Source organism: Battus philenor, unplaced genomic scaffold, assembly GCF_028537555.1.
Source record: "Battus philenor isolate CCGP_79_NKW_IND1 unplaced genomic scaffold, ilBatPhil1.0.hap1 SCAF_6, whole genome shotgun sequence".
NCBI classification, from domain to species: domain Eukaryota; kingdom Metazoa; phylum Arthropoda; class Insecta; order Lepidoptera; family Papilionidae; genus Battus; species Battus philenor.
Window position 1 is genome coordinate 7,030,770 of NW_027181726.1, and position 24,952 is coordinate 7,055,721.

The 24,952-nt window shown below is 31.4% G+C and overlaps 3 protein-coding genes across 3 annotated transcripts in view; 2 read left to right on the top strand and 1 right to left on the bottom strand.

Moving 5' to 3' along the window:
• Positions 1–3,294: 3,294 nt before the first annotated feature.
• LOC137930553 (tRNA (guanine-N(7)-)-methyltransferase) lies at positions 3,295–5,365 on the top strand. The gene is made up of 6 exons (XM_068773845.1): positions 3,295–3,494; positions 3,583–3,701; positions 4,456–4,640; positions 4,709–4,822; positions 4,891–4,992; positions 5,224–5,365. The coding sequence occupies exons 1-6, from the start codon at positions 3,421–3,423 to the stop codon at positions 5,353–5,355; spliced, it is 726 nt and encodes a 241-aa protein (XP_068629946.1). The 5' UTR covers positions 3,295–3,420; the 3' UTR covers positions 5,356–5,365.
• A 2,276-nt stretch (positions 5,366–7,641) lies between these two features.
• Positions 7,642–12,372, bottom strand: LOC137930192 (superkiller complex protein 3). The gene is made up of 2 exons (XM_068773357.1): positions 12,249–12,372; positions 7,642–11,529 (listed from the first exon to the last, which is right to left on the bottom strand). The coding sequence occupies exon 2, from the start codon at positions 11,527–11,529 to the stop codon at positions 7,714–7,716; it is 3,816 nt and encodes a 1,271-aa protein (XP_068629458.1). The 5' UTR covers positions 12,249–12,372; the 3' UTR covers positions 7,642–7,713.
• Positions 12,373–13,262: 890 nt separating this feature from the next.
• The window catches only part of ana3 (anastral spindle 3), a 43,088-nt gene continuing 31,398 nt past the window's right edge, over positions 13,263–24,952 (top strand). The window contains exons 1-17 of the mRNA XM_068773705.1: positions 13,263–13,369; positions 13,629–13,816; positions 14,934–15,130; positions 15,262–15,369; positions 15,695–15,893; positions 15,976–16,113; positions 16,817–17,035; positions 18,424–18,593; positions 18,771–18,978; positions 19,354–19,818; positions 20,666–20,810; positions 21,074–21,223; positions 21,457–21,581; positions 22,245–22,459; positions 23,246–23,382; positions 23,465–23,677; positions 24,631–24,883. Of these exons, the coding sequence (XP_068629806.1) occupies positions 13,327–13,369; positions 13,629–13,816; positions 14,934–15,130; positions 15,262–15,369; positions 15,695–15,893; positions 15,976–16,113; positions 16,817–17,035; positions 18,424–18,593; positions 18,771–18,978; positions 19,354–19,818; positions 20,666–20,810; positions 21,074–21,223; positions 21,457–21,581; positions 22,245–22,459; positions 23,246–23,382; positions 23,465–23,677; positions 24,631–24,883 (3,173 nt within the window). The 5' untranslated portion in view covers positions 13,263–13,326. The remainder of the gene's footprint in view (positions 13,370–13,628; positions 13,817–14,933; positions 15,131–15,261; positions 15,370–15,694; positions 15,894–15,975; positions 16,114–16,816; positions 17,036–18,423; positions 18,594–18,770; positions 18,979–19,353; positions 19,819–20,665; positions 20,811–21,073; positions 21,224–21,456; positions 21,582–22,244; positions 22,460–23,245; positions 23,383–23,464; positions 23,678–24,630; positions 24,884–24,952) is intronic.

Here is a 24,952-nt window from a genome sequence, read left to right on the forward strand (position 1 = left end):
AGTGATGTAAATGATTCATGTAGTTGTGATGCCGATTGTCACGTTTCTTTCGAAAGTCGGTCGGCGAAGGTGGAGCCGTCAGAGACTCCCGACGGCAACCGGCTGCCATAACCGATGGTGGCGGTTGCGAATGCAGTAATCGCTCGGTTTCCGGCTCGTCGCTGGACGACACACTATCCGTCATCTGTGCCGACCTCGGCCCACTTCGTCCGAAGCCGGACGGGGTAACTTCTTTTTTCATCATTTTTATTGAATACAGGTAGAACACTAGGTTTGGTAGGAAGTGCAAACTTTAACTTGGTTGATAGCCCGGGCGGTAGTAACATAACGAAACAATGAGTGAAGCGCCGCGACGCGGACGAGAGCGTTCGCGTGAGCCGCCGAGCGCAGACTGGGCGACGCACGTGGTTACGGAGCGCCGGCCGCCGGCGCCGACGTCAAAACAAGCGACATTCATGCGGCTTGTCACTCCCTTAGCTTGCGAATGTCACATCAAGTGCAATCGAATATAATGTTAAGGGGCTATCTTCAATTTATACTATTATTCACTTAATTATCTTATAACTTTTTAATTTGATTAAGGTACCGATATATCGAAAGACGCCGCATGGATAGGCCCCTACTAGGTTGACCGACGGCATAGTTGAGCTCGCAGGAAGTTGCTGGACGAGAGCAGCGTAATACGGGTCATCATAGCGATTTTAGAGGAAGGTCTTGTAGAAGTTGTCTATCTACAGACAAGATGCTAGAGTAGGTGAATAGATTTATTATTTATCTGATTTTGATTTTCAAGGGATATTGTGGTTGCTAGTCATTAAAATTACAATTAAACCTTTACATTTCTAATTGCTTTGTGTTTGTATGTAATATTGTTATTTTTTTGCAACCCTTAATAAAAATTATGTAATAAATGTTGAGAAAAATTGGAATAACAAATACCTTTAAATAGTTATGAAGATAATTATTTTGTTTCCTTATTGACAAAATTTATTATTGAAGAAATTATGTTTATCCTTATGTAAACCATACCAATAAGTATTACATTATGCCAGTAATTTAACATTATGTACATACTTTAACAATATTGTTATAATTTCAATTCAAACTATGTTAAGGACTTGCAGACTATGCAATAATGTAAGATGACTTTTATTGTACTTATTTTATTGGCTTACTAGATATTGTCTGTAAACTGTGCAACTGCCTGTTGTTCAATTAAGTAGATGAATATGTACAATAAAAAAACTCTGAATTTTATACTTAACTTTAAATACAAACAAAATTTTAAATATCACATGTAAACATTTGATAGTATTTGAATTAAGAGTATGGCATTAAAAGTCAAAACAAAAGAAAGTCAACCTTTTACTTTCTCTGTAATAATTTTTAATACCTGTTCTAAAGTCTTATACAGACTTAAATGTTTTAATATAATCTTTCTCAAATTCAACCTTTTTTGTTTTTCAATAGATAAAAGAGAACTTTGTGTAATAATCAAAACATAAAATTTGAATAGTATCTATTTAATTGTTATAAAAATGGATTTTTTAATTTATGCATAAAAGAAAAACAAGAAAATATTTGTCAAGTTTTTCTTAAAGACTAGTCATTCAAGTTTTATTTCCTATCACAGATTATTAGCTTAAGTTAATTTTCGATTTATCAGAACTTAACGATACTAAACTTAAAAATATTTTCTTATATGAAATCAAAAAGAATCAACTTAATGACTTTTATATACTTTTACTATCACCAAATCTACTCTTATTTAAAAATTAGGTTTTTCTTTCTATAGTTCATCAAACACGGTCGATAAATTTATCAGAGATTTTTAGTACATAATTAATGGGAAATATCTTGTAACAAAACTTCTATAAAGGATACTCTATATTTGGCCTTAGTGTCAAATTATTAAATAAAATAACACAATTTATTGCTTTTGTGTACATATTCAAGTTGAGACATGTAATTGTGTTCTTTTGTTTTATAGTATAGAAGTAAATGCAATCATACCTTACGATAATGCGTTACGTTCTGGATGCCGGAATAATGCTATTATAATACTGAATCATCACTAAACACGTTCAAATTATAGAGTTTTTAATTTTTTCTCTTAAATCTTAGATTCGAAAAGCACAGTACAATAATTTCTTTAAAAGATCATATAAGATCAATCGTCTTTAGTTTTACTCCTTTCTTACTCATGTTATTCAATTTGACATTGACATTGACGTTATTTATGCACATAATTCAAACTTCAATTTTGTGCCGAGAAAAACAAAGAAATGTGTAAAAACCTTTGTGTATCTATTGAATTCGTAAATAAATAAGATGTTACTTAGTAAATACAACACATTCATAATTACCTAAAAACAATAGTTTAAAAAATAATGTAACTCTAAAACTGCAAATAGTATTTTAATACATCTAAATACAACACTTATATCTGCAGTATAACTTTTCCTCAATTTTATTAATATTTACAAATGTACTTATTAATGAATTAATACATATATAAGCTTAAACATTTAACGTCCCATACATGGATGCCTCTTGGATACGTTGTTAGTTTCGCAACAATGTTCTTAACAGTCAGTTATAAGCTGATTTTTAATAGAGTTTCATATTAAAAAGACTTAAAGGTAGTTCTTGTTGTATATCAAAATTGTTCCTTCGAATTTTTAATATTTATTTTAAATGTAAATAACTACGTATATCTTTATGTGCGACTCATTCTGTTAAACGCTTTTTTCAATTCCCCACGATTTTCAAACAATTAGAAAGCAAAAAAATGTACTTGTATAATTTCACCTAAGCTCCCTTAAATATTATACATCGATTTAATTGTAGTCGGGTCAACAAATCAAGTTCCTCGAAGTTGCCAATGTTTACCCATATTTAAAGAATAAGTGGTGAAATTACTAGGCTTGACGGGCCCTGTCTATAGAAAGTAATTATTTGCTAACTTGTTTGTGGATTTTAAAAATTAATGTATCATTAGTTTGTCTAGATGTTTTGTTTTTCTTTTTAAAAAACCTAAATTCGTTTTCAAACTATGATATTTTAAAATCATTCGATTTAAATAAATACATATTAAGAATCCGTTTTTTTCATCAGTGAAATGATAAATCCATTTCAATCTCAGTTCGAAACATCAATTAACCTAAACTTCCTATAGTTTAACCTAGTTACGAAAATGAAAATTTAATAAAACACTCATATAATTTTTACTTCATACAAATAATTTGTGCATGAAACTAAGGTCTATTAACCTTATGGTTTACGAGTTTTTATGTCAAGCAAAGTTATACGTCAAAAGTTTAAGTTTCTCAACGTTGTTTTTGCTATAACCTATTATATTTTTTTTAAATAAATTTACTTTTTAATGTACTAAGCGATGTACTAAATATTAACATAAATATGGCTTTACCTCAGAAGAAATATTACAGACAGCGAGCGCATTCAAATCCTATTGCAGATCACTGTTTTGAGTAGTAAGTCTAGTATCATTTTATTTAAACTAAAACATTTTAAAAAAACATCCTTTCTACGTTTTACTTATTAACGTTTTTTTCTGTTCAGTCCTACACATCCTGATGATTACAACTGGAAAGTTCTATTCCCTAAAACTTCACACGATGATCAAGACAATAACCGTGTAGAGTTTCTAGACGTTGGGTGTGGATATGGAGGTCTCTTAGGTTTGTTATGTCTTCTGTTGTTTTAGTGTTAGGACAAGTGTTTAAACTACCGTAGCGAATGAATTTAATGTTACCCTTATATCCCATATTTGTACATAACAATTGCTTGGACAATCCTTATTTTCCCTATTGTTTTCAATGGGCTTTGTTGATTTGTATATTAAGCATGTTACGTATGTTCTGTGCTCTGGTAATGAATTAGAAAAGAGTTCATATGTAGAGTCCAGTTGTTATTTTAACAAGAATATGAATTAAAATGATGATATATAATATAGTGGTTGGTTTTCTTACAAAAATCTTTAATCTATTTTCACTTAGTATTATACCAAGTGATGAAAATACAAAGAGAATGACAGGTATTCAAAATTGCAATTGGTATTGGCTTACTATATAAGCATAAGCATAATCTGATAGTTTTAGAATTGAGCTCATACTTTTCTAACTTATAACTAACACTAAATAAAATAATTTATGTAAAATGTTTAACATTGCCTTAAATCCTAATTAAATAAACATTTTTAAACATTATTTTGAAAATATTAAAAATTCTAAATGTTGGCATCAAATGTAATCTTCTCAAAGATATTGTCATAATAATTAGGTAATCTCTAGCAAAAGTACCATTTAAAGGAGATCATGTTAGTTTCATAGTAGAAATAGTCACAGGGGAAGTTCAGGTAGGCATTTTGATAACCTACCACAATGATAAATGTGTACTTTAGTTTCTTTTAATATAATGTTAATACATTTTTAGTAACACTGGCACCTTTATTCCCTGATAACCTCATTCTGGGCCTGGAAATAAGAGTAAAGGTATCTGACTATGTACATGACAGAATACAAGCATTGAGAGTGCAACATCCAGGGCAGTACCAAAATATTGCAGTTTTAAGAACAAATGCAATGAAATATCTACCAAATTTCTTTTATAAGGGACAGGTACATTTATCTGTTTAAGTTTTGTTTTAACATTTATACAGTAACTAAACTAATGTTTTATATTTCAGCTGAAGAAAATGTTCTTTCTATACCCTGATCCACATTTCAAAAAAGCTAAACATAAATGGAGAATAATTAACAAGTGGTTACTATCTGAGTATGCTTATGTTCTTGCTGAGGAGGTATATAAAGTAAAATACTGTTTTCAGCTATTGCTTACTATTAAATTCTAATCATTGTGCATTTTTAGGGAATAGTGTATACAATTACCGATGTAAAGGATCTTCATGAATGGATGGTTAATCATTTTGTAGAACATCCATTATTTGAAAGAATACCAGATGAAGACTTGGTAAGAATTATTTCTCAATTTTCCTTTAGACTGGGATTTTTTTTACTATTTTATTATACATCTACTGTAATGTTTTGATTAAAAAAATAATTTTCATCCATAATTACAGAAGAAATATGAATATTAAACACTTAAAAATGTGCTCAATTGTTAATACAATTCCAAGTTCATTAATTACTTTCATTTGATATTGAATGTGAAATACTATATCAATATTCTCATTTATTGCAGAAATCTGACATTATTGTTGATAAGCTGTATGAGAGTACAGAGGAGGGCCAAAAGGTTACTCGAAATAATGGTGATAAGTATCTTGCTGTGTTTAAGAGAATTCCTGATGGTTATAAAGTTGAAAATGGATAATAAAGATATATCTTTTCTATACGAGGTTGTTTATTTTATGACACAGTACTACCACAATGATTAAACCCTCATTATTACATTTAAACATGCATGGATCACCAGTAGGTTAGTGTTCGTGTTTTCATGTGTTCAAGGTTTATTTCTATTAAAAAAAAATTGTTGATTAATATAAAAAGGCGACTTATTTTTTGTTCCAGTCAATTTCCTTTCAAATACCTTTCCAGTTTTTTTTTTACTTTTTTAATGAACAAATATTGAAATGAATAAATCGGAATAGATTTGATAAAATACGACAAATTTTTCATATGAATGACGACGCTAAACATTTTCCTTCTGATTATCCCCAACATGATCGACTGCATAAAGTTAGACCAGTGACTACTTGAACACTAAATATATTATTGTGCCATTTGACCACCAACTCTCACTAGATGAACAAATGTGTGCAACCAAAATTAGGCATTTTATGAAACAATATTTACCCAATAAACCGCACAAGTAGGGTTTCAAGTTATATGTTGTATGCTCTGTTTCTGGGTATGTATACAGTTTTGAGGTTTACTCAGGGGCTAAGGACATTGAACGTTTACCTGGCAAATCAGATCTCGGCGTAGTATCGAATACAGTTATTCCATTATTACAACCACTTTTAAGGCACATGAATCATATTTTATATTTTGATAATTTCTACACAAATTTTCTTCTGTAACATTATTAGACCAAAAAAAGTAAATTATTGTCTTGGCACGGTACAGAGAAACATGCTTGATAAATCTTGCAAGCTGCCTTAGAAAAAGGACATTTTAAAACCTAACGTACTCAGAGGCACATATCATGAAAACGTTGCCACTTTTGAAGGCATAGAATTTTCGGCAATAAGCTGGAAAAATAATAAGCTTAAGTTTATTGTTAAGTTCTATTGCTTTCTACTTATGTCGATGCTGAAACATTAGAGACTATAGCCCGGTACGATAAAAAATTAAAAAACGAATGTCGCAGTACCATGTCCTTGAGTCATAAAGGAGTATAAAGCCCACATGGGAGGTGTTGATCTGATGGACAGCTTCATTGGTCGATATCGCATTCGCATAAAATCAAGAAAGTGGGCAACAAGACTGTTTTATCACCTCTTGGACATGGCTGATAAATGCTTGTATACTGTACAAAAAAAAATAAGTACAGCGAACGAAAAATTCTAGAACGGCTAAAGTTAGAGAGACTTCAGAACCGAGCTTGCAGATACCTTATGTCGGTATCAAAATCGCTCAGAAAATAAAAAAAGGAAGACTTAGTACCAGAAGTCGCCAAGAAGAGATATCTAAGCCGTTTAAAAAATCACGGGCGGGTATACAAGCTCTACCATCAACTGACGTACGTTAAGATCTTATTGGCCATTAGATTTACATTTATGGATTCAAAAAATAAATGTAAATACAACAATTATAGGAAACTTACTTCTTGCATTTATAATAAATATATAAAAAAAGTTTCTTTATGCGATAATAATTATAACCAATGTTTCGCATTATTTCATGCCTAAGAGCATTATGCAATAATCAGACATTTTTATGGCCTTAATGCCTAAAGTATCAAAATTGTTACCTGTTTTATTTTTCAAAATATGTACATAAAATATATGTTGTGTTTGTTTTATTATTTTTCCCTTTATCTAGGTCTTACAGCTAACGCAATATTTTAAAAAAAATATTTGTAAAATCAGGCTTCTAAGGGTTAAAATAATCTGACATTAAGTGGTAGACCTCCAAATAGTTCTATAATTTGAAACTTATTCGTTCGTTTCAGCCTACTGACACCCTCTACAAAGTACAGACCTACCCCAAAGATATCTAGGGGGGCTATGCCATAATCGGTTTGCTTGGCAGGCAGGTTGGTTGGCGATTGCAGAATTGAACTATGGTATACAAAAGAAGCTGCTGCTGCTCATCCTCTGAAAACTTGTTTCTTAGCATAGAGAATCCTAAAAAATTACTGCATAAAGTGGGAATTATATGAGATTGTACCCCGAGTATCGAACCCGTGATAATAGAATCGAAGTGATGTGCCCGCGAGAAACTCATCAGTTGCTCTTTTAAATTAAATTTTACGTTTGATCATAACATCAATTATATTAATGAGTCAACAAAAGAAGTTCCACATATTTCAGTCGACTAAAATCTCTTGAATGCTATAAGATTTATTTAACAATGTAGTCAGACCCTTGGATTTGCTAAATTTTTGAAGAAGTAATACTTATATAAAATATAAATGACATTAGGGATTGATATTTATTTAATTTAAATAGGTTATATTTCATAGATACATTAATATGTCATTACATTCATCAAAAGAAACATAGTCTTACAAATGTAATAGTTTGCTTAATTTTTTCTCTATCAAAGTCACCCATCGGGCAAGGGCTCTAGAAATATCTAAATTCTTCCGCATGTGTACAATAGCACCTATTATCCAGTCTTTTCGTTCCACCCAAACATTATGGTTTAGTACAGATAATAAGATTGCAGCCCATACATCTGCTTGACAAGGATACATATGGAGACCATCTTTAGCAAGAACCATTGCTTTCATGCGATCACCAGCGATATGTTCAGCTATGCTAGCTGTCGCCAACATTTTGGGAGAATTGTAGTGCTGTTTGCTGTTGCTGTGCGCGGACATTATTGCTCGTTGAGCAAAACGACTAGCCATTTTGGCTTTACTAGAAGCCCTTAGACAATATTGAGCCATACAAAACCATAAATTGGCATTACTAGGATGGTTTTGGAGTGAATCACTCAATAATTTTATTCCAGTATCGATGTTGTTTTCACAAACCAGGACAGATTTTAAGAAACCAATATCATAACCAAATTCGTCTTCATGCTCATATTTTTGTAATTCACTCAAAGCTAATTTTGACAAACTTTGATCAGAGTGAAGGATACCTAATGAGCAAATAGCAAATAGACTGTATGCCGTTGGTTTTTTTTGTGATACTTGAATACTATGGAATAATAATGTTTTTGCATCATCTACTCCCTTATACATATATGCTATGCCAGCCATGGCAACAAGAACATCTGCTTTTTCATTATCATTGTTACTAAGCCAATGTAATGCGGTATCATAAGCTGCATATGCTTCCTCATATAGACCTTTTTTAAACAATGCAAGAGCTAGTCCACATGCGGAATCTAAACTTGCTTCCGTTATAGCCTTGTATGTTTTAATAGCTTCTTCATAATTTCCAATTCTAGTGTAAATGCGACCCATATTCAATAATGCTATATTTTTATTTTCGTCCTCTGCAAACTTATAAGCCTTTTCAAAGCATTTTGCAGCAGTACTTAAAAGACCATTTTTTTCTTGTAATATTCCAAGAATTGTACAAGCACAAGCATTATCTGGCTCAAAACTAGAAAACCAATCAACCAGATCAGCAGCATAAGTTACTGCATGAAGTCCTTCTATAACATACTTTACTTCTGTGTTGAAACTAGAACACTCGTTATTTTTCAATGTTCTGCAAACCCAGTCAGCATAGCCTAGAGCACTTTCTGGATGATAGCCAAGACGTGATGCATGTCGAAATAGATCCATTGCTTCTTCTTCTCTTATTACTTCTGCAATTAATCCTTGTCCAATCCAACTTTGTGGATGTGAAGGTACAATTGATTGACCCCGCCAAAAGCAGTAATTGGCAAGTTTGTAAAGGTTAAGTTTTACATACAACGTTCCCAAATTGCACCATACTTTCGCTACAGACCATTTGCGACTTAACAATAATGCTTTTATAAAACAATGTTGTGCAATGTCATATTTTCTTAAAAATATACATATCTTGCCTAATAAATTCCAGTTGCACCATGAAGATGGTTTTGATTTAACACAAACAATTGCCAAATTAAAGGATATTTGACCATTGATGGAATTGTTGACCTCATAGCAATAAGAAAGATATGCAGAAGCTAAATCATATGAAGTAACTTGATGTTTTGATTTAGCAACTCTGGAGTAGCATGCTAATATTTGTGGGAAAATTTCTAATTTATCTTTTTTGGCAGCATTTTCTTCAAAATCATTTTGTGTATTTTTCATAAATACAAAGGAATATTTATTAGGGAGTTTTGTAATGAACATGAGGCACTCTGCCAATAGATTCCAAAAGCAAGAAAACTTTTTTTCTATTGCTAACGCCTTTGTCAAATAATTTATAGCACACTGAGCAGTGTCCCTAGCACTACCATACAATTTTGCAGTGAATTTTTTTTTTGCGATCCTCATCCATGTTTCAGCAATTCCTTTAAGAGCCAGTAAAGACGATGAATTCGTTTTCAAAACATCTTCAAATGTTGAAATAGCAGTTTCGTATTCTGTTAATAATGAATGAATGTATCCAATTCTGGTTAGGCAATGGCAACTCCGATTTGGATTTAACAATATAACTCTCCGATACGCTTTTAAAGCAGAAGTATAGGATCCTCGAGAATAATATGCATCTGCTAAACATTCAAACGCATTTACATTATAATGATTGATTTTGATAACATTTCTAAAATTTATAATAGCATCATCCCATTCTCTTCTATTTAAGTAATGTAGCCCCAATCGGAAGTCTACCCATTCCGCCTTTTTAATACAAGTTTTTGCTTTATTTAATAATTCAAAATCATATTCTCTTAGTTGTAATTTGGAATACACTTCACTTAAATGTTTAATGATATTACTGTCAGCATTATTAATACTATAAGCTTTTTCAAAACATTTTTTGGATTTGCTCAAATCTTCTTTATGGTAAAAATAATAGTATCCTAAATATAAAAATGTATCTGCATACTCTGTATCCATTTTAGCTGCTTTAAGTAAATTTAAAAGAGCTTTATTATATTCATTTAGCTCCCAATATGCTATTCCGATATAAAGAAAGTGTAATGTGGAAGGACTTTCAGTTTCCAACAATGATATCATTTCTGAATATTCTTTTCGTCGAAGAAGATGCAGAGCTTGCAGTTGTAAATAATACTCACTGGACTTCAATTTATGAAGAATATGATCCACCGGTTCATTTAATTCAATCAAACATTTCGCTAGATTAGAAAGTTCGCTTTGGCTTAAATTTTCAATAGGAAATTCTTTAATTGCATCAACTGCTTGTTTCCATTTCTTTTGTTCAGTTAACGATAAAAATAAATATTTCTTTAGGTCATTAGCAAAATCAATATTTTTCACCTTAGTTAAAAAATTTGTTACGAGTTTCTGTGTGACTGCCCATTTTTTTAACTTAATAGTACATTTTATAATAAAAGTAGCTTCTGTGACATCTGCTTCGGCGTAATTAATTAAAGGTACAGATTGTTTATATGCTTCAAAATATAATCCTTCATGGTAGTACATCATACATTTCAATAAACCTGGATACTTTGAGTTTTCAATTCCTTTGGTTATTTCATCAAAATAAGAACTAATATCAAAGTTACCAAATGATTCATTTGGTACAAATTTATCACATAGGTATTTACAAAGCATTTCTCGTAAAATAACATATTCAGAAAAGAAATCAAGTTCAATAATTTCTAGTGCAGAGTCTTGTTTTTGCAATATTAATTTACCAAATAGTACTTGTAATGATTCACTTGGATCATTTTCATATAGTCGTTTTAAGACATTCAAAACTGTAGAAATTTGATTTTCGTCACAAGGAACACCTGACTTGAGTAGTTCAAGAAATTGAAATTTAGCTGCTTCAAACAGTTTGTCATTCTGTATGTCATTCATATACTGAGCAATAGTTACAAGTGCATTGCTTTTTTTTTGGGAAATTCCTAATTGACCAAGTTTTACTATACATTCCAAAGCTTTTTCTTCATCAATTTGTAATTTTAATATTTCATCATATACAGAAAATAGTTTTACTTTAGCTTCATGGTCATCCTTTCTTTCATAAAAATTAGCTAATCCTACCCAAGCTAAAGGATGGTCGGGTTTTGATGCAATCGCTTTTTGATAGGCAAGAGCAGCTTGATCGTTGTCATTGAGTGATTTACCGAGCAATACTAAACCTAAGTAATTCTGCTTATCTTTCCGTAATATATTTTTACAACATTCCTGAGCCTCTTTATAATTTTTTTCATCAATAAGCTTTCTTGCTTCTTTCAATAACAATTTGATTTCAGCCATCTGTAAAAAGATTACAAGAATTGTATTAAAAAAATCAGGTAATTATTTTATTTAAGTAAATATTAGAATTTAATAAATATAATTAATGTGGAAATTCTTTACTTTTACATAAACATTTGCAAAAGAATACAGAAAATCAGTATATTAATGTATGTTTAAGTATATACATATACAAATATTTATATGTGTGTATGGTAAAGTTTATATATGTGAGTATGTATACCCTAAACTACTTTGCCTCTCATCTCCATTCAAAGGTTGTCTGGTAGAGATCACCTCAAGCAATAAGCGCTTCTTGTACCTCTATATGAATTGTTTCTTTTATTTTTTTTAATTATTATATGTGATGTACAAAAGTGTCAATAAATAAATCATTATGGTATTTCAGCTTAATGGAAGGTGTAGTTAGTGATATTGAAATTTATATGATATACCACTTAAACTGCAGTACTACACAGAATAGGTTAATTTCATGTTTTTATCACCATTACATTTTATAAACAAATAGCACATTAAAAAGAAATAAAATATTGCAGGTAAAACTTGTAATATTTTTAGACACAAAATTATTTGAAATTAATATATAGTAATATGCTCAGAAAACCATTACTTTGTTTTTTGAGCTTATATTTTCACATTCATAAGAAATTATTACGTTACAGCCAATATAAATAATGGTAGCAATAAAGTATTGTTAGTAAGAATATTATGAAACTTACCACGATATGTCAGATCGTTACTGGTTCTACGTAAATTAAATTATTTGAAATACCGGTAAGTGATCAATAACTATTTTCTTACAGTTTAATTGATTATAAATGTATCTGATATACAAAAGCAATATGATTATACGTCACTGTCAATAACTTATTTTCACATGATTAATCATAGAGCAGGAAGTTCACTGCAAAATGTATATGTATGTCTATTTTAATTAATTCGCAAAAAGGCTGGGTACTGCTCGCAAGTATTTTCCTGTTGCAAATATTGGTGAATATTACTAACTTGAAGTGCTAAATATTTTGCAAGGAATAAGCATATATCACCCCAATTTACTAACGGATATAAAGTTCATTCTGACGATAATGGTTAACACTTAAGTTTAGAAGTGAGGATATTTTTAATTTTAATTGTTTTAAATGAATGGTAATTTCGGAAAAGATAGAAGAAGGGAATTTGCTTATACAATGCAGATTCGTATCAGAGAGAAAAAATATTTTTAAAAATTTGATGAAATATATTTCTACAAACTTGTTAAACACATAAAACAAATAGTTTTTTGAGTAATAGTAATTTTCGGACGGTTGAACTTGAGAGTTAAGAAATATATTATTTTATTACAGTTTGTAATAATATGCTCAAAAGTATAAAACATTAATCCCTTTAGTTTTACTAAGCGAAATAATACATCATTATTAACTAAATGCCGCATAGGGTATAAGCATTAACATTATTAGAAACCATACTCACCTTTTATCAAATAAATTAAGTTCAGCCATTTTTATTTAAGAAAAGATGTAAGAAAAATTAGATAGACGAGAGTCACGGATTTGTGTTTTTTAAATTTAATGAAATATCAGTGGCCATAGAGGTTGATTAATCTGTTATAATATATACAACAGCCCTATTCAAATACTAATACCGTTAAGTATAAAAAATCTAAACGTCAATGTCAGATTTAGTGTAAACAATAACTTTTAAAGTGTTTTGATTGTAGGTGTAAATATTATATATCAATGTGTCGTAAATTATATATAAATTATTTGATACTTTCATTGTGCAAAAGTATCCTTTAAGATGTGTTCCTCAGAGGTGTTGTTAACTTATATTAAAAAACTAGGTAAGTTTTTTATTTTTTTTTGAAATATCTCTTATTTTTTGAAACTGTATTAAGAAATAATTTGTTATCGTCATATAAAAATAGAAATTTAAAGAGTTTTATAGTGTAAAAATTATAATTGTATCACTGTTAGTAAAAAAGTAAAAGCTTACAGTCCAACATGTACGCTTATACCACAACAACCGTTTTGCGATTGCGAAAAACATAATTCTAGGATATGCCTTAAAAAAATTATTTAAATTTCTTTTAACTGTTACAGATCACCCCATGAAAGAAATACGGGAAAGATCCCTTCAACTATTAACAGCAAAATTAAAATTAGGATGGCAACTTGATGATGATTTTACTTGCACACGAAAACTATTGGAAAGTTTGTTAGCTTGGTTTGAAGTTCAGAAACCAACATTGCAGCATGAAGCACTCAACTTGCTTTTAACGGCAATTAAAGTAAATATAATTTCAGGTTTTTTTTTATATAGGGGATGTCTGTAAATAAAGTCTATTCAGATATACATTGTATCAATATATTTTTATGCAAAAAATAACATATTAGATTTTAACATTAATATTAAGTTGTGCAAATAATACTATTTAAAATATTATTATTTATTATGGCTTAAAATATGGATATTAAATTAACTCTTAGCTATAGTAACCTAAGAACCTACATACACCAGGGGTAAAAGATGTGAAAAACGAAAGTGGACATTAGTTTGTTAGATAATGTGCTATTATTGTAGACTGCCGAGATATAACTGACATGCCACAGGAATGAATCACCACAAATTTTCATTTGGTTTGGCCTCATGAAGCAATAGTGAATTTATTGGACCACACATACTATCTCTCCCTGTGGCATATCATAGTATATGATGCAAGAGGATATCTTAGCAGTCACTTGAATGCTTACTCAAGAAATCTCTTGTTTTCAATGCCTTGGGATTAATTGTTTAAATATTATTCAATAAATAACATTGACATTTTTTGAATTCCTACTTGATAAGGTTGGATATTCTTGGGTAATTAATAAAAAAATAAAAATAAAATAAAATAAGTTTAAACACCATTTCATTTTGGTTAGTGTAGGTCTTTGTGACAAAAATTGTGGTAAAAACAAACTTAAAATATGTAGTTATGGATCCATTTCATCAAAGTTTTTGCTGTTATTATAATAACACTGTTGCTTGTAAATGGTAGAGGAGAAATCAAATAACTGGGCATCCAAAAGTTCTAAAAATGTTTTATTTAACAATCTGTGATGTACAACTAGTATATATACATCCTAACTTGTTAGCACTAGCAGCTAGAACAGAAGGCCCATTCAAGATAACAAATTGAGAACACATTTAATTTACAATATACCTATCAGTTAATCATTTTATTTTTCTATTGGCACCTCCAAAATCAATAATTATTAACATCTCAGAGAAAATATAGTTTATTCTTCTGAAAGTGGATTTTATCTGTCACCATAATTCTAACAGTCTATCCTTTTAGTTAACAGATTAGATTTGGGTATCTGAAGTATACAGTTAAATATGAAAATTATTCTTTGATGTTTCAGACTAAAAGCGGGATATATATTCTTAAAGAATTGGGTATCAGAACAGTTCTGTCTAATTTAAAGGAAGTTAAAAATAAACTGGAACCTGAAGCACTAGGGGTGTTTAATGATGTGATTGAGACTTTGCGCTTTTTGAATACAGTAGAGTCTGAGCATGATTTGATAGTGCCACCACTTTCATTAGCTTCCAGCACAAGGTAACTTTGTTTTTATATATTGTTTCAAGTAAGCACATTTCTGTTCTATGTAAGATTTTTTTTCCTAATAAATAATTTACTATTTACTAATGAATATTTAATGAAAGTATTTATGATATTTATTATTCTAGCTCTGAAAATAAATTATCATTTACCAGTGAATGTAATATGGCCGGAAAATATTTAAATCAGAAAGATCCAATACCAAAATCTAACTTGGATGCCAAATATTCAAACAAGTAAGTTTTTCATATGATACTATTTAGGAAAAAACTTTTAGTGACAAAACTTAGTTAACTAGTGATTGCGCATTTATAAAGAGTAATAAGTTTTAGTTTACAAATTTTGCATATCTTTAGTAAATAAAAACTTTGTCGAAATTGATGCAATACATTAGATTACACTTTTACTTGTTTTTATAACTTGATACTACATTGATAAGTCTAATTTTTATTTATATATTATGTATACTTGGCATGAACCACCTTTTTATTGAAATAGTCACTTTGAATTTTTGTTAATCATGTGTTTACCTGTTTATTTGTTCTTTATTTCTGATTGCAGTGCACATACCACAGATTGTATTAAAGTCCTTTTATTTCCATGGGTAGAACTCTGCCCCTCTGATTTAAAGACTATAACTTTAATGGAAGATGCACTTAAAGTGATGAAATCTACAAAAAGATGTTGCAGATTTATTTGCGATGTGTTTCTGTGTGACTTTCCTCCAGAGATATTTCTTAATAGACCAACTATTGTAAATGTATGTACTAGTTTTTCTGTCTGAATTCTTATTGAAACCCAATATCTTTGTCATTAATATGAAAATATTCAAACTATTATAGATTTTGGTGAAGATAGCCTGTGGGCATCAGAGTGGTCATCCGGGTGAAGCATTGTTAGTTTTGTCATGCATTACATCTGCCTTACGCCAGAGACTTCTTCAACTATTTTCAATAGAATTAGTTCATAAGAAAAATAAGGTAAACATAATCTAATTTAAGTATTTCATTACAGTATATTAATATATCTAAATGACAATAAGTTAATAATACACACAGTAACCAGTAATATGAATTTATAATTCTTGCTGTGCTGGTATGTCTACACCTTTACAATTTCTGAAAAATCGCAAAATACAAGCAAAGTCTGATGCTCGAAGATCTGGGCTGATGTACTTGCATTAGTTTTAGAATAGGTGGAGAGCCCAACCAGTACCAAATTCATGACCTGTTAATTGAAAGACACAAATGTGACTAAAAATTTGGCTTACGTTATGTTGAATAGCTTCCTACCATTCATGATCCCAATCAGTCACTTTTTCAACATCTCAAGTGACCTATATATGATTTTTGTGACTGTGATATATAAAGTGTTTTTCTTCTTTATTAAAGGGATTAGTAGAACCATTATTTTGTTGTAATCATTTTCCATAAGCAAACTTCGTATCACCTTACCAGGTTCTTCTCATTAGAATCAACATTCCTAACCTGGCAGGACATAAATACTTATGTACCTTTAATTTTCGTCTTCATGTCTTGAAGGCGGCAGATAAAGAAAGCCTGTTTGAAAAAATAATTTTTGTTCATTATTTTAGGACCGTGCGTTATTATTGTACTTATACCATTTTATAATTTCAATGAAGCTTTTAAATTTTTAATTGCATATTGAAACTTGCTTTTTAAGGTTTCTTTGGAATTAAACGAGTGTTATGATGAGGTAAATGCTGAATTAGAACATATTGTTGGAGGATGCTTGAGTTCTGCTAAAACTGAGGATTCTTTAGCAGTGCTACGACAGATACCAGGACCAATATTTGCTTTGGATACATCCTATGCAGTATTAACGACCATGTCGAGAAGCGTAGTTTTGTTGGATCCAAATGAATATGAAGCTCTCGGTATGGTAAGTGCAATTTTTTAAGATTACTACTGTGGCCATTTAACCTTGGTGTCAGAGACAGAGATCGGAAACATGTTTTTTTGTCTGAAAGTAAGCAGATATTTATGTGTCTGACATAAATCTTCGCAAAGTGCTTTTCAAAAGTGCTTACTGATAACAAAACACTACAGCTCTAAGTGTATGCCTTATATTCAATCCCAGGGTTACAATTATTTTTTATAATATAAAAAATATGTTTGAGTACATAATCATTTTTATAAATATCTAATGCTCTTCTTTATTTAAGTCAAAAATTAATATATTTTTTCAAAATAGCTCAATTTTTTGTCGATTTTTGTTAATAAACAGATGAGAAATAGTCATATATCTGCCGAAACTACTATCTACCCACTTACACCATCTCCTGATGTAGTAACCTATTTATCTTCAGCTTAGAATAAACAATATTTATTTATAATGAATTATTTTTAGTAACAGCAAAATTATAGTCAAATATGTGTACTTAAATAGATGCTACACATGCACATTTACATTTGTATTTAATTGCTACTTAATCGTTATTTTTTTCTACCTCCCTCAACTATAAATTTAGTGTAGACTTTTTTTCATTTTCTTCAATTTTCCTTATTTTAGGCAGCGAGGCTTCAGTTGCTGCTGTTGTCTTTGTGATTTTTTTTTATTGTTGGTTATAGCCAATGTATTTGACCTTTTTCTCGCCCAATGTTAAGCAATGACGAGAGCTACGTTGTTAAATGCTTGCCTGGAGATACCTATTCACTTGAAGACTCACAAGTTATAGCTAGCTGATGGATGTTATCCTTCTATCGCATTTGTGGCCTTACCGGTAGCCTTTCTTGTTGACTTTTCTGGCCCCATAGTCAGCACTTGCACCAGGGTCAAACTGCCAAAACCGGGAATGAAAGACTGCATATAATTCAAGCTTAAAATACAGTTTTCAACATATGTTATGTACTCCTTGTTGTTTAATGATTGCTTTTAAAATAATTAGATATAGAAAATAAAGAGAAAAATTGTAAATGCAGTGGTAGTACAAGGTCTCTGCCGTTTTAAGGTAGAGTTGTATGGTGACTAGAAATAAAAAAAAAATTGTTTAATTTAAATTGCGAAATAAATGAAAATAAAGACTCATTGTACATTATGTTATTCATTTAAACCTGTTGAATATCTCTAATTGGCCGAATTTAAAATTATATATTTTTTGATTATAAAACTAGTAAAACACTGTTTGTTTGGAAGAAATTGTCGTGTGCGGTGGCACTGCCTTTTGTATTTTATTTATTTATATTATTATATTATATTACTATTAATGTACAATAAAGTATATATAAATAAATATTTGTTTTTATGATTCTCTGTATATTTTATTTCAGCAACAAATAAATATCTGTTTAAATCTCATTGATTCGCTGATTAGTTTATTATTAGATTGTGTTACGGATCAATTTTGGATCGTAGAGCATAGCTCTAAAACACATAAGGACATTGCTCATAAAACGTGTATGTTAATGCGTGTACTGGGTGAGCTTATAGCAAATTATAAGTAAGTTTCTATTTTAATGTAACAAAATATTTTAATATATAATTATATAATTCTTTATCATTTTATAACACATTTATACCTTGTCCTGCCTGCTAATACCATAGTTTGTAGTCACTCGTATTTTTTGGAGCGTATACGTTAAATATTTATGATCATGTTTGAATTTTAAAATTGTAGAAAATCATTTCTGGAGAACACAGAACGGGATTATCACAGGATAGCTTGGCTAAGGTTGATATGCTGTGGCGAAAAACTACTTAATTGGACCAAAAGTTCTCCATTGCCTCCCGCTTCTTTGATTATTGCCCTTCAATCGGCGCAGCTGGATCCAGCAGTTGAATTGCTATATCCTGAATTGAGTCAAAGAATCGATCACTGCTTGCTTGTAAGTAATTTATTGTCAATAATAAAGAAAAAGTATTAAACGGAAAATAATGTATTATAAATTTTTTTGTAAGTTGTATAATATTAAATTAACAATTTAGTTTAATACATAGATTGCCAATGTGAGCGATACCGTCATTTAGTGAGCTTAAGTGATTTTAATAGGTGGTAGGTCCATGGGTAAAAAGAGAGGCGCTGTGAAATTACTTTCGCCACTATACGAGTATAATTCACGACTCTGCAACACAAATTGATGATAGACAGACACAAAATTGATTTATTAATCCATTTTGTAAACAGAGGCGTTTATTTTTATTTTACAAAAAGAGCGTTAGTCCATTTAAATTTTATTACGGATTTCTAATTTAATTTTCAGTCTTCAAAGTTATTATTGGACCAAGAACATAAGACCAAGCGTGAAGCTCTAAAAAAACTGTTTTTCAGTATGGATCATGCAATTAAATTGATAAAAAACCAAAATGATACTAAATACTCAAAAGAAATCATTACCGATATTCACAATTCGCTTCTAATTCTTAGTATGCAACACAATGAAAGTTTTTTGGAACGCATTGTCACTATTGTGTTATATAAAAGTAAAGATATTTGTTGTCACGAAGATGACTGGACGCTGTTAAGGAGCATAGCTTTGAAATTGATGGCACATGATATGAACTGGGTGAAAATAAGGTTTTACCAGATGTTGGCAGAAATGGTGAAATCTGTTTTATTTGGTGAGGAAATTTATCAAAGTGAACACGAACAGTGCTTAATATTGCTTTGTGATGTTAGTATATTGACGGAAATTTGTTGCCATGGACTGTCTTCAAGTATAGAAGAGGTAAGTGTAAAATGTCAACGTTTTCCTTCTACCCCTTTTTGTCAATGAAAGAAATGTTGATCGAATTTCTTTCGCAACATCTTCCAGTTCTGACGGTTCCTGATGTCTTAGCAATGCTAGCTTTAAAAGTTTTCTCGATAGTCTGATAGCAGTACCTGATTAAAATTAGGCCCTTTGGGGCGCCCTATAACTGAAATGCAAAATACGTTTCCAATCCACGGAAATTCCAAGTTACCTTTGAGCTTGGAAGCTTTATTCAAGCTTAATTTTTGTATAAAATTCCAGGCTAAGGACCGTTTGCGTTTTGCCACATAAAACCCATAAAAGCTGTCAATGCTTAAGTGCCAAGGGCAATTTTCCATGACTAAAAAAGAGCATTTTTTTGGAAGATGAAAAAGAAGAGTAGAAAAATTATTCAGGCAGCTTACAATCATCATTATCATCACTATAATCATCGTCATCATGATTACAGTCATAGGACGTCAACTACTGGACATAGATCTCCTCATAGATTTCCGAAAAGACCATTTGGATGCGGCCTGCTTTCAGCATCTTCTGACGACCTTAGCGAAGTCAAACGTCAACGTTGTGCGCAGACATCTATTGCTGGTTCGTGGTCTCCACTTCAGAATCTGCATCCGCTATGAACTATTCTATCCGCTATGAAGCATGTCCACTGTTACATTAACCTGCCAATTCGCTGGGTTCCTTCTCTACTTTCCTTCAGATTTCGTCAATCTTCTTGACAGTTTTGAAATGTAAATAGTTTAGTTTAATTATTTAAAAAATATTTCGTGTTTCTTAACAACCATACGCAATCTTTATATTGTTTTAAATTTTGTTCAAGGTGAGTGAAAATGCTTCACAAGTGATGGTGTGCTTGCTTCGCGGTAGGCTAGTACTAAGTGAGAGCTGCTGGTGGCGTCTCCTAGCCAGCTTACTGCCAATATTGCCATTGTTACATGTGTATGCAGCCCATGATACTCAACTAGGTGAGTGGACAATCTACTACAGTGATACTGAAACCGCTGTACCGCGCCTGGGGAAAGTGTAGCAATGGGTGTCGGAGAACAAAGAGCACAAGCGCCGTCGCACAAGCGTTGGCTCTTAACTCCTCCTTCCCTGTCTCTCTGTAACTATGAGGCGTATACCGCAGTTTCTGTAGAACCTTACTCCTTTTCACACCATTTTATTAAATAATAAATAATAAAACACAGTGTATTCAAATGTTTTATTACTTATTTGTTGATTTCAGGAAAAGCTATCCGTAAATCTTTGGAATCTGATATAGTGGAATGTATGGGTGTGTCTTTCAGCGAGATGGTCGGAGGTTTAATAAGGCTTTTATTTGTAAAGTGCGTTGCAGTACAGCTGGAAGCCGCACATGCACTCTGTCGTCTGCTAGGTTTGTGTCACATGTATACAGTCAGTTTAATTTTTTAATAAGAGTCATGTCAAAATATATGTCGATTGATCAATCGTTGTCAATTTAGATGTCGCTTTATACCAATCTACGTCTTAAACCTAATCGATAAGATTCATCATTATTATGAATTCATAAAAAATAAAGGCGGAGGAAAGATTTTTCTATCTTTTGTTATTAATTTTCTGATATGTGTCAATGATTTATTCTTACAGATGATGATCGATATTTACCTCCAGGAGAATCTCTTCGTTCCGATTTATTACTAAATGCGTTGAGGAGATTGGAGGCTCAAGACTTTAACTTGGATTCTTCATCGTCTTCAGTTGGAAGTCCACAGGTATTAAAAGTTATGCAAGGTTTTAAGTGCTTAAATATAATGTTTATATAAATGAAAGTATTTGATTCTTTTACGTACCCTGATATTATTTAAAGAATTAAAATGATTTTAACTATAGCATGTCGTAGGTAAAGCGATGCGATGGAATAGATATGTTACTATAAAGGTTTTCATGGACTAGAATGAATCTTATAATATATTTTTTTGCAATATTTTGTTTTGATATAACTAATGAAAATAGTAGGTATATTCTCAAATTGTTGTAGATTTTGTTTATTGTACAACACAATTCAATTAAAATTAATTATACATTATAAGGGTAGATGTTATTAGTCATGTGTAGTGTGAAATATATAATTTTGTTACTTATCAGGATGGGTAAATGTAAACACAATGAAACTATACAAGAGACCAAACATCTTAAAGCCATTCAGCAGTCTATACTGCGATTGCTTAATTGATTACAGACACGCTTGATTGATACGTCAGAGACACATTCAATAATGGCAACACAAATTTGGATTAGGCAACACATATTTGATGAGTGAAAATTGCAAATTGTCCAACTTCACATAGAGCCCTTGTCTTTAAACTAAACATCAGATTCTTATTACATTTCTTATATATAACTTGCATTATACCAAATATGTTTATTTATTTAAGACTGCGGGCTTAATTCAAGTGCTAGAAGTTTTAAAACAAGACCTGACATTGGATGAAGATGGGAAAGGATACATTGCACAAAACACGCGGCCCACTTTGGAGCCGTCGCTTCGTCGCAGCACGCTGCAACAGCTGTCTGTGCTGTTGCGACGACAAGATTCGCACGAGGTGTTCCTGCAGCACGATGGAATCAATCTTATCGTTTCTTTACTCAGGTACACTAATAACTATTACCAATAACATATTTATATCCGTAGTTCATTATCATTTTAGCTATAAAACATTCACTGCTGATAAAAGCCTCACCATATTTTTCAATAAGTTCGGTAGGAAGCTGCCTTGATCCAGTCGTCCTACGTAGTTAATCAAAGCATATTACATTGAAAGTAGGCAGATTATGTAAAGTAGAATTTTCAAGAAATACAGTTTCTTTTATGTATATAAATTAATAAAATCTGATTTTATAACGTTAACGAATGATAGTAACATCTTAACCCTTCGTATGTCGCAACATGGCTCATGTCGTGGTCAGGAACGAATTTTTTTAAATGATTAATGAAATAATATTGTTTATGATCCTGTGGTCTGTAGTAAATCAAGAGCAAGCGATTTTAAACCGTATTTTTAAGATGATGCGATATAATGTAGCCCACAATATTGCGGGCAGATCTGACCCGTGTGCACCCGGGGATTTCGGACAGATATGTCCATAGGCAGTTGACAGGTTAAACAAGATGTACTATTTTTCTTTCACTCTCTATTATATTTCCATTTCCTTTACCACACAAAGCCCAAAACAATTTACTATATGTGTAATATATCCAGTTTTACATCTAAGATATTTGATGTTATAACACTTTCAAATGTATTATATTTATTGCTTTAAATAACTTTTAAATTTTATATCTTTGTTTTTCTTTTTGATACGTGTGCAATAAAGTGTATTTATTTAAAAAGTGTTTTTTTATTGTTAGGCTTAATTTTTCAAATATTTCTTGCAGATTATCATTGATGGTTGATGATTATTTAGCTTTTCCCGAATGTGCAATTAGCTGTGTGTCTGTATTGAACAGCGTATGTTTTGCCAATCGTCATAATTTGGTTAAAATATCCGATTTGCCCTTACTACTGATTAGAGGTATTTTGCTTATATTGAATTATAATTAGAATGTTATTTTTCATTAGAACATGATAATAGATAATAAAATATCTTATTGCAGTAATCCTCGTATTTCCATCAAACGACTCGTGCGTGCTGATGTCGGCTCAAATATTATCTCTGATGGCATGGTCTGGGTTTGTTTTGCAAGAGATAAACTCATCCAGACAAAAGGTCCCCGCGTTGCCTTTGTGTGTCACTGAAAGAACTTCGCTTCCGTTTCCAGTTAACAGCTATTGGAAGAACAGTCCTAATGCTGAACATTGCTCCTTGGGTAATTATTAAGAATATTTATTATAGGGTTACTTTTATCTCCGGAAATGGTTTAAACAGCGTGCTGTTGTATGTGATGAGTCATACCGTGAAAATAGGCATAAAACGTCTAGTTTATGTCATCAAATTGAGGCAAGATCCACCATTATCACGGACACCATGGTTTTACGTCTTTACGCATCTTAAATAATAGACCTACTATTTTATAAATAGATCTACTATTTTATAGTAGTATATTTTTATTTCTCTTTCTTTCTTATTGAAAACGTTAAGTGATAACTGATCACTTTATTTTTTGATTTAATATATTATTTGCCGTGGCGTTGTCGATTCTTCTTTATTAATGTCTATTTTACCGCGTGGTGACCTTTATTTGTTTACTAAAGACTAGCGCCATCTGTCGGCGCCGTTCTAAAGTCCCGACATATTACTAGATGACGATCACTTACAATGTTTTTGCGCACTGAAAAATATTAGTAATAGTATGTTTGTATTGTCATTGTAATGCCTTTTTGATTTTTGTGTTTTAATTTACTGTTTGCATTTGCATAGCAGCTAGAGTTAATTATATTGGATAGCCACAGCTTCTAAACAAGTTTCCAGAAGATGGGTAGCAGCGGCTTTTGTGTACCATAATACCACACTGCGAGAGTCAATCCGCCTGCCAAGCATGGCCATTATGGTATATCCCCCTATAGATATCTAGGTCGTAGGTCTGTGTATTGCAGTGGGCGTCTAAACAACGATGGGCATAGATTATATATGTTAATTTTTCTGTCCATTAGAACCTTCCTTGCGCTTTAACAAAAACAAACCCGAATCGTCCGACCTAAGCTTCTCAAGTTTTGACCTTGATCATCTATGCGACGTGTAATTAATGGTGTACCATTAAATTTTATTTGTATATTCTTCACTGTACAAATTATTTTACTCATATGTATTCTGTTTGTTTAGAATGGCTTCAAAGTGATGATGAGTGGCGTCGTGCGATACGGATCCGCTGGTGGTACACGCAGTCGGGCGGAGTGCGTAGTATCCGTAGTGCTTTTGCAAACTTACCCACTGTACCGGAACCTTATCTTTCTTCGGACGACTTGGCGCTTTTGCGCAGTGCCTGTGTTCTATATACGAGCACAAAAGGACTTCTCGCGCTTGAAAACGCTACATCACACACGCAAGTGATTCAAGCGCTTGCTTTGCTTCAAAGGTAAGGTACTTTAATTTTTTTAATCATTATTAACGCGCTGCCGAAAATGATGCATAACGCCTTAGGATA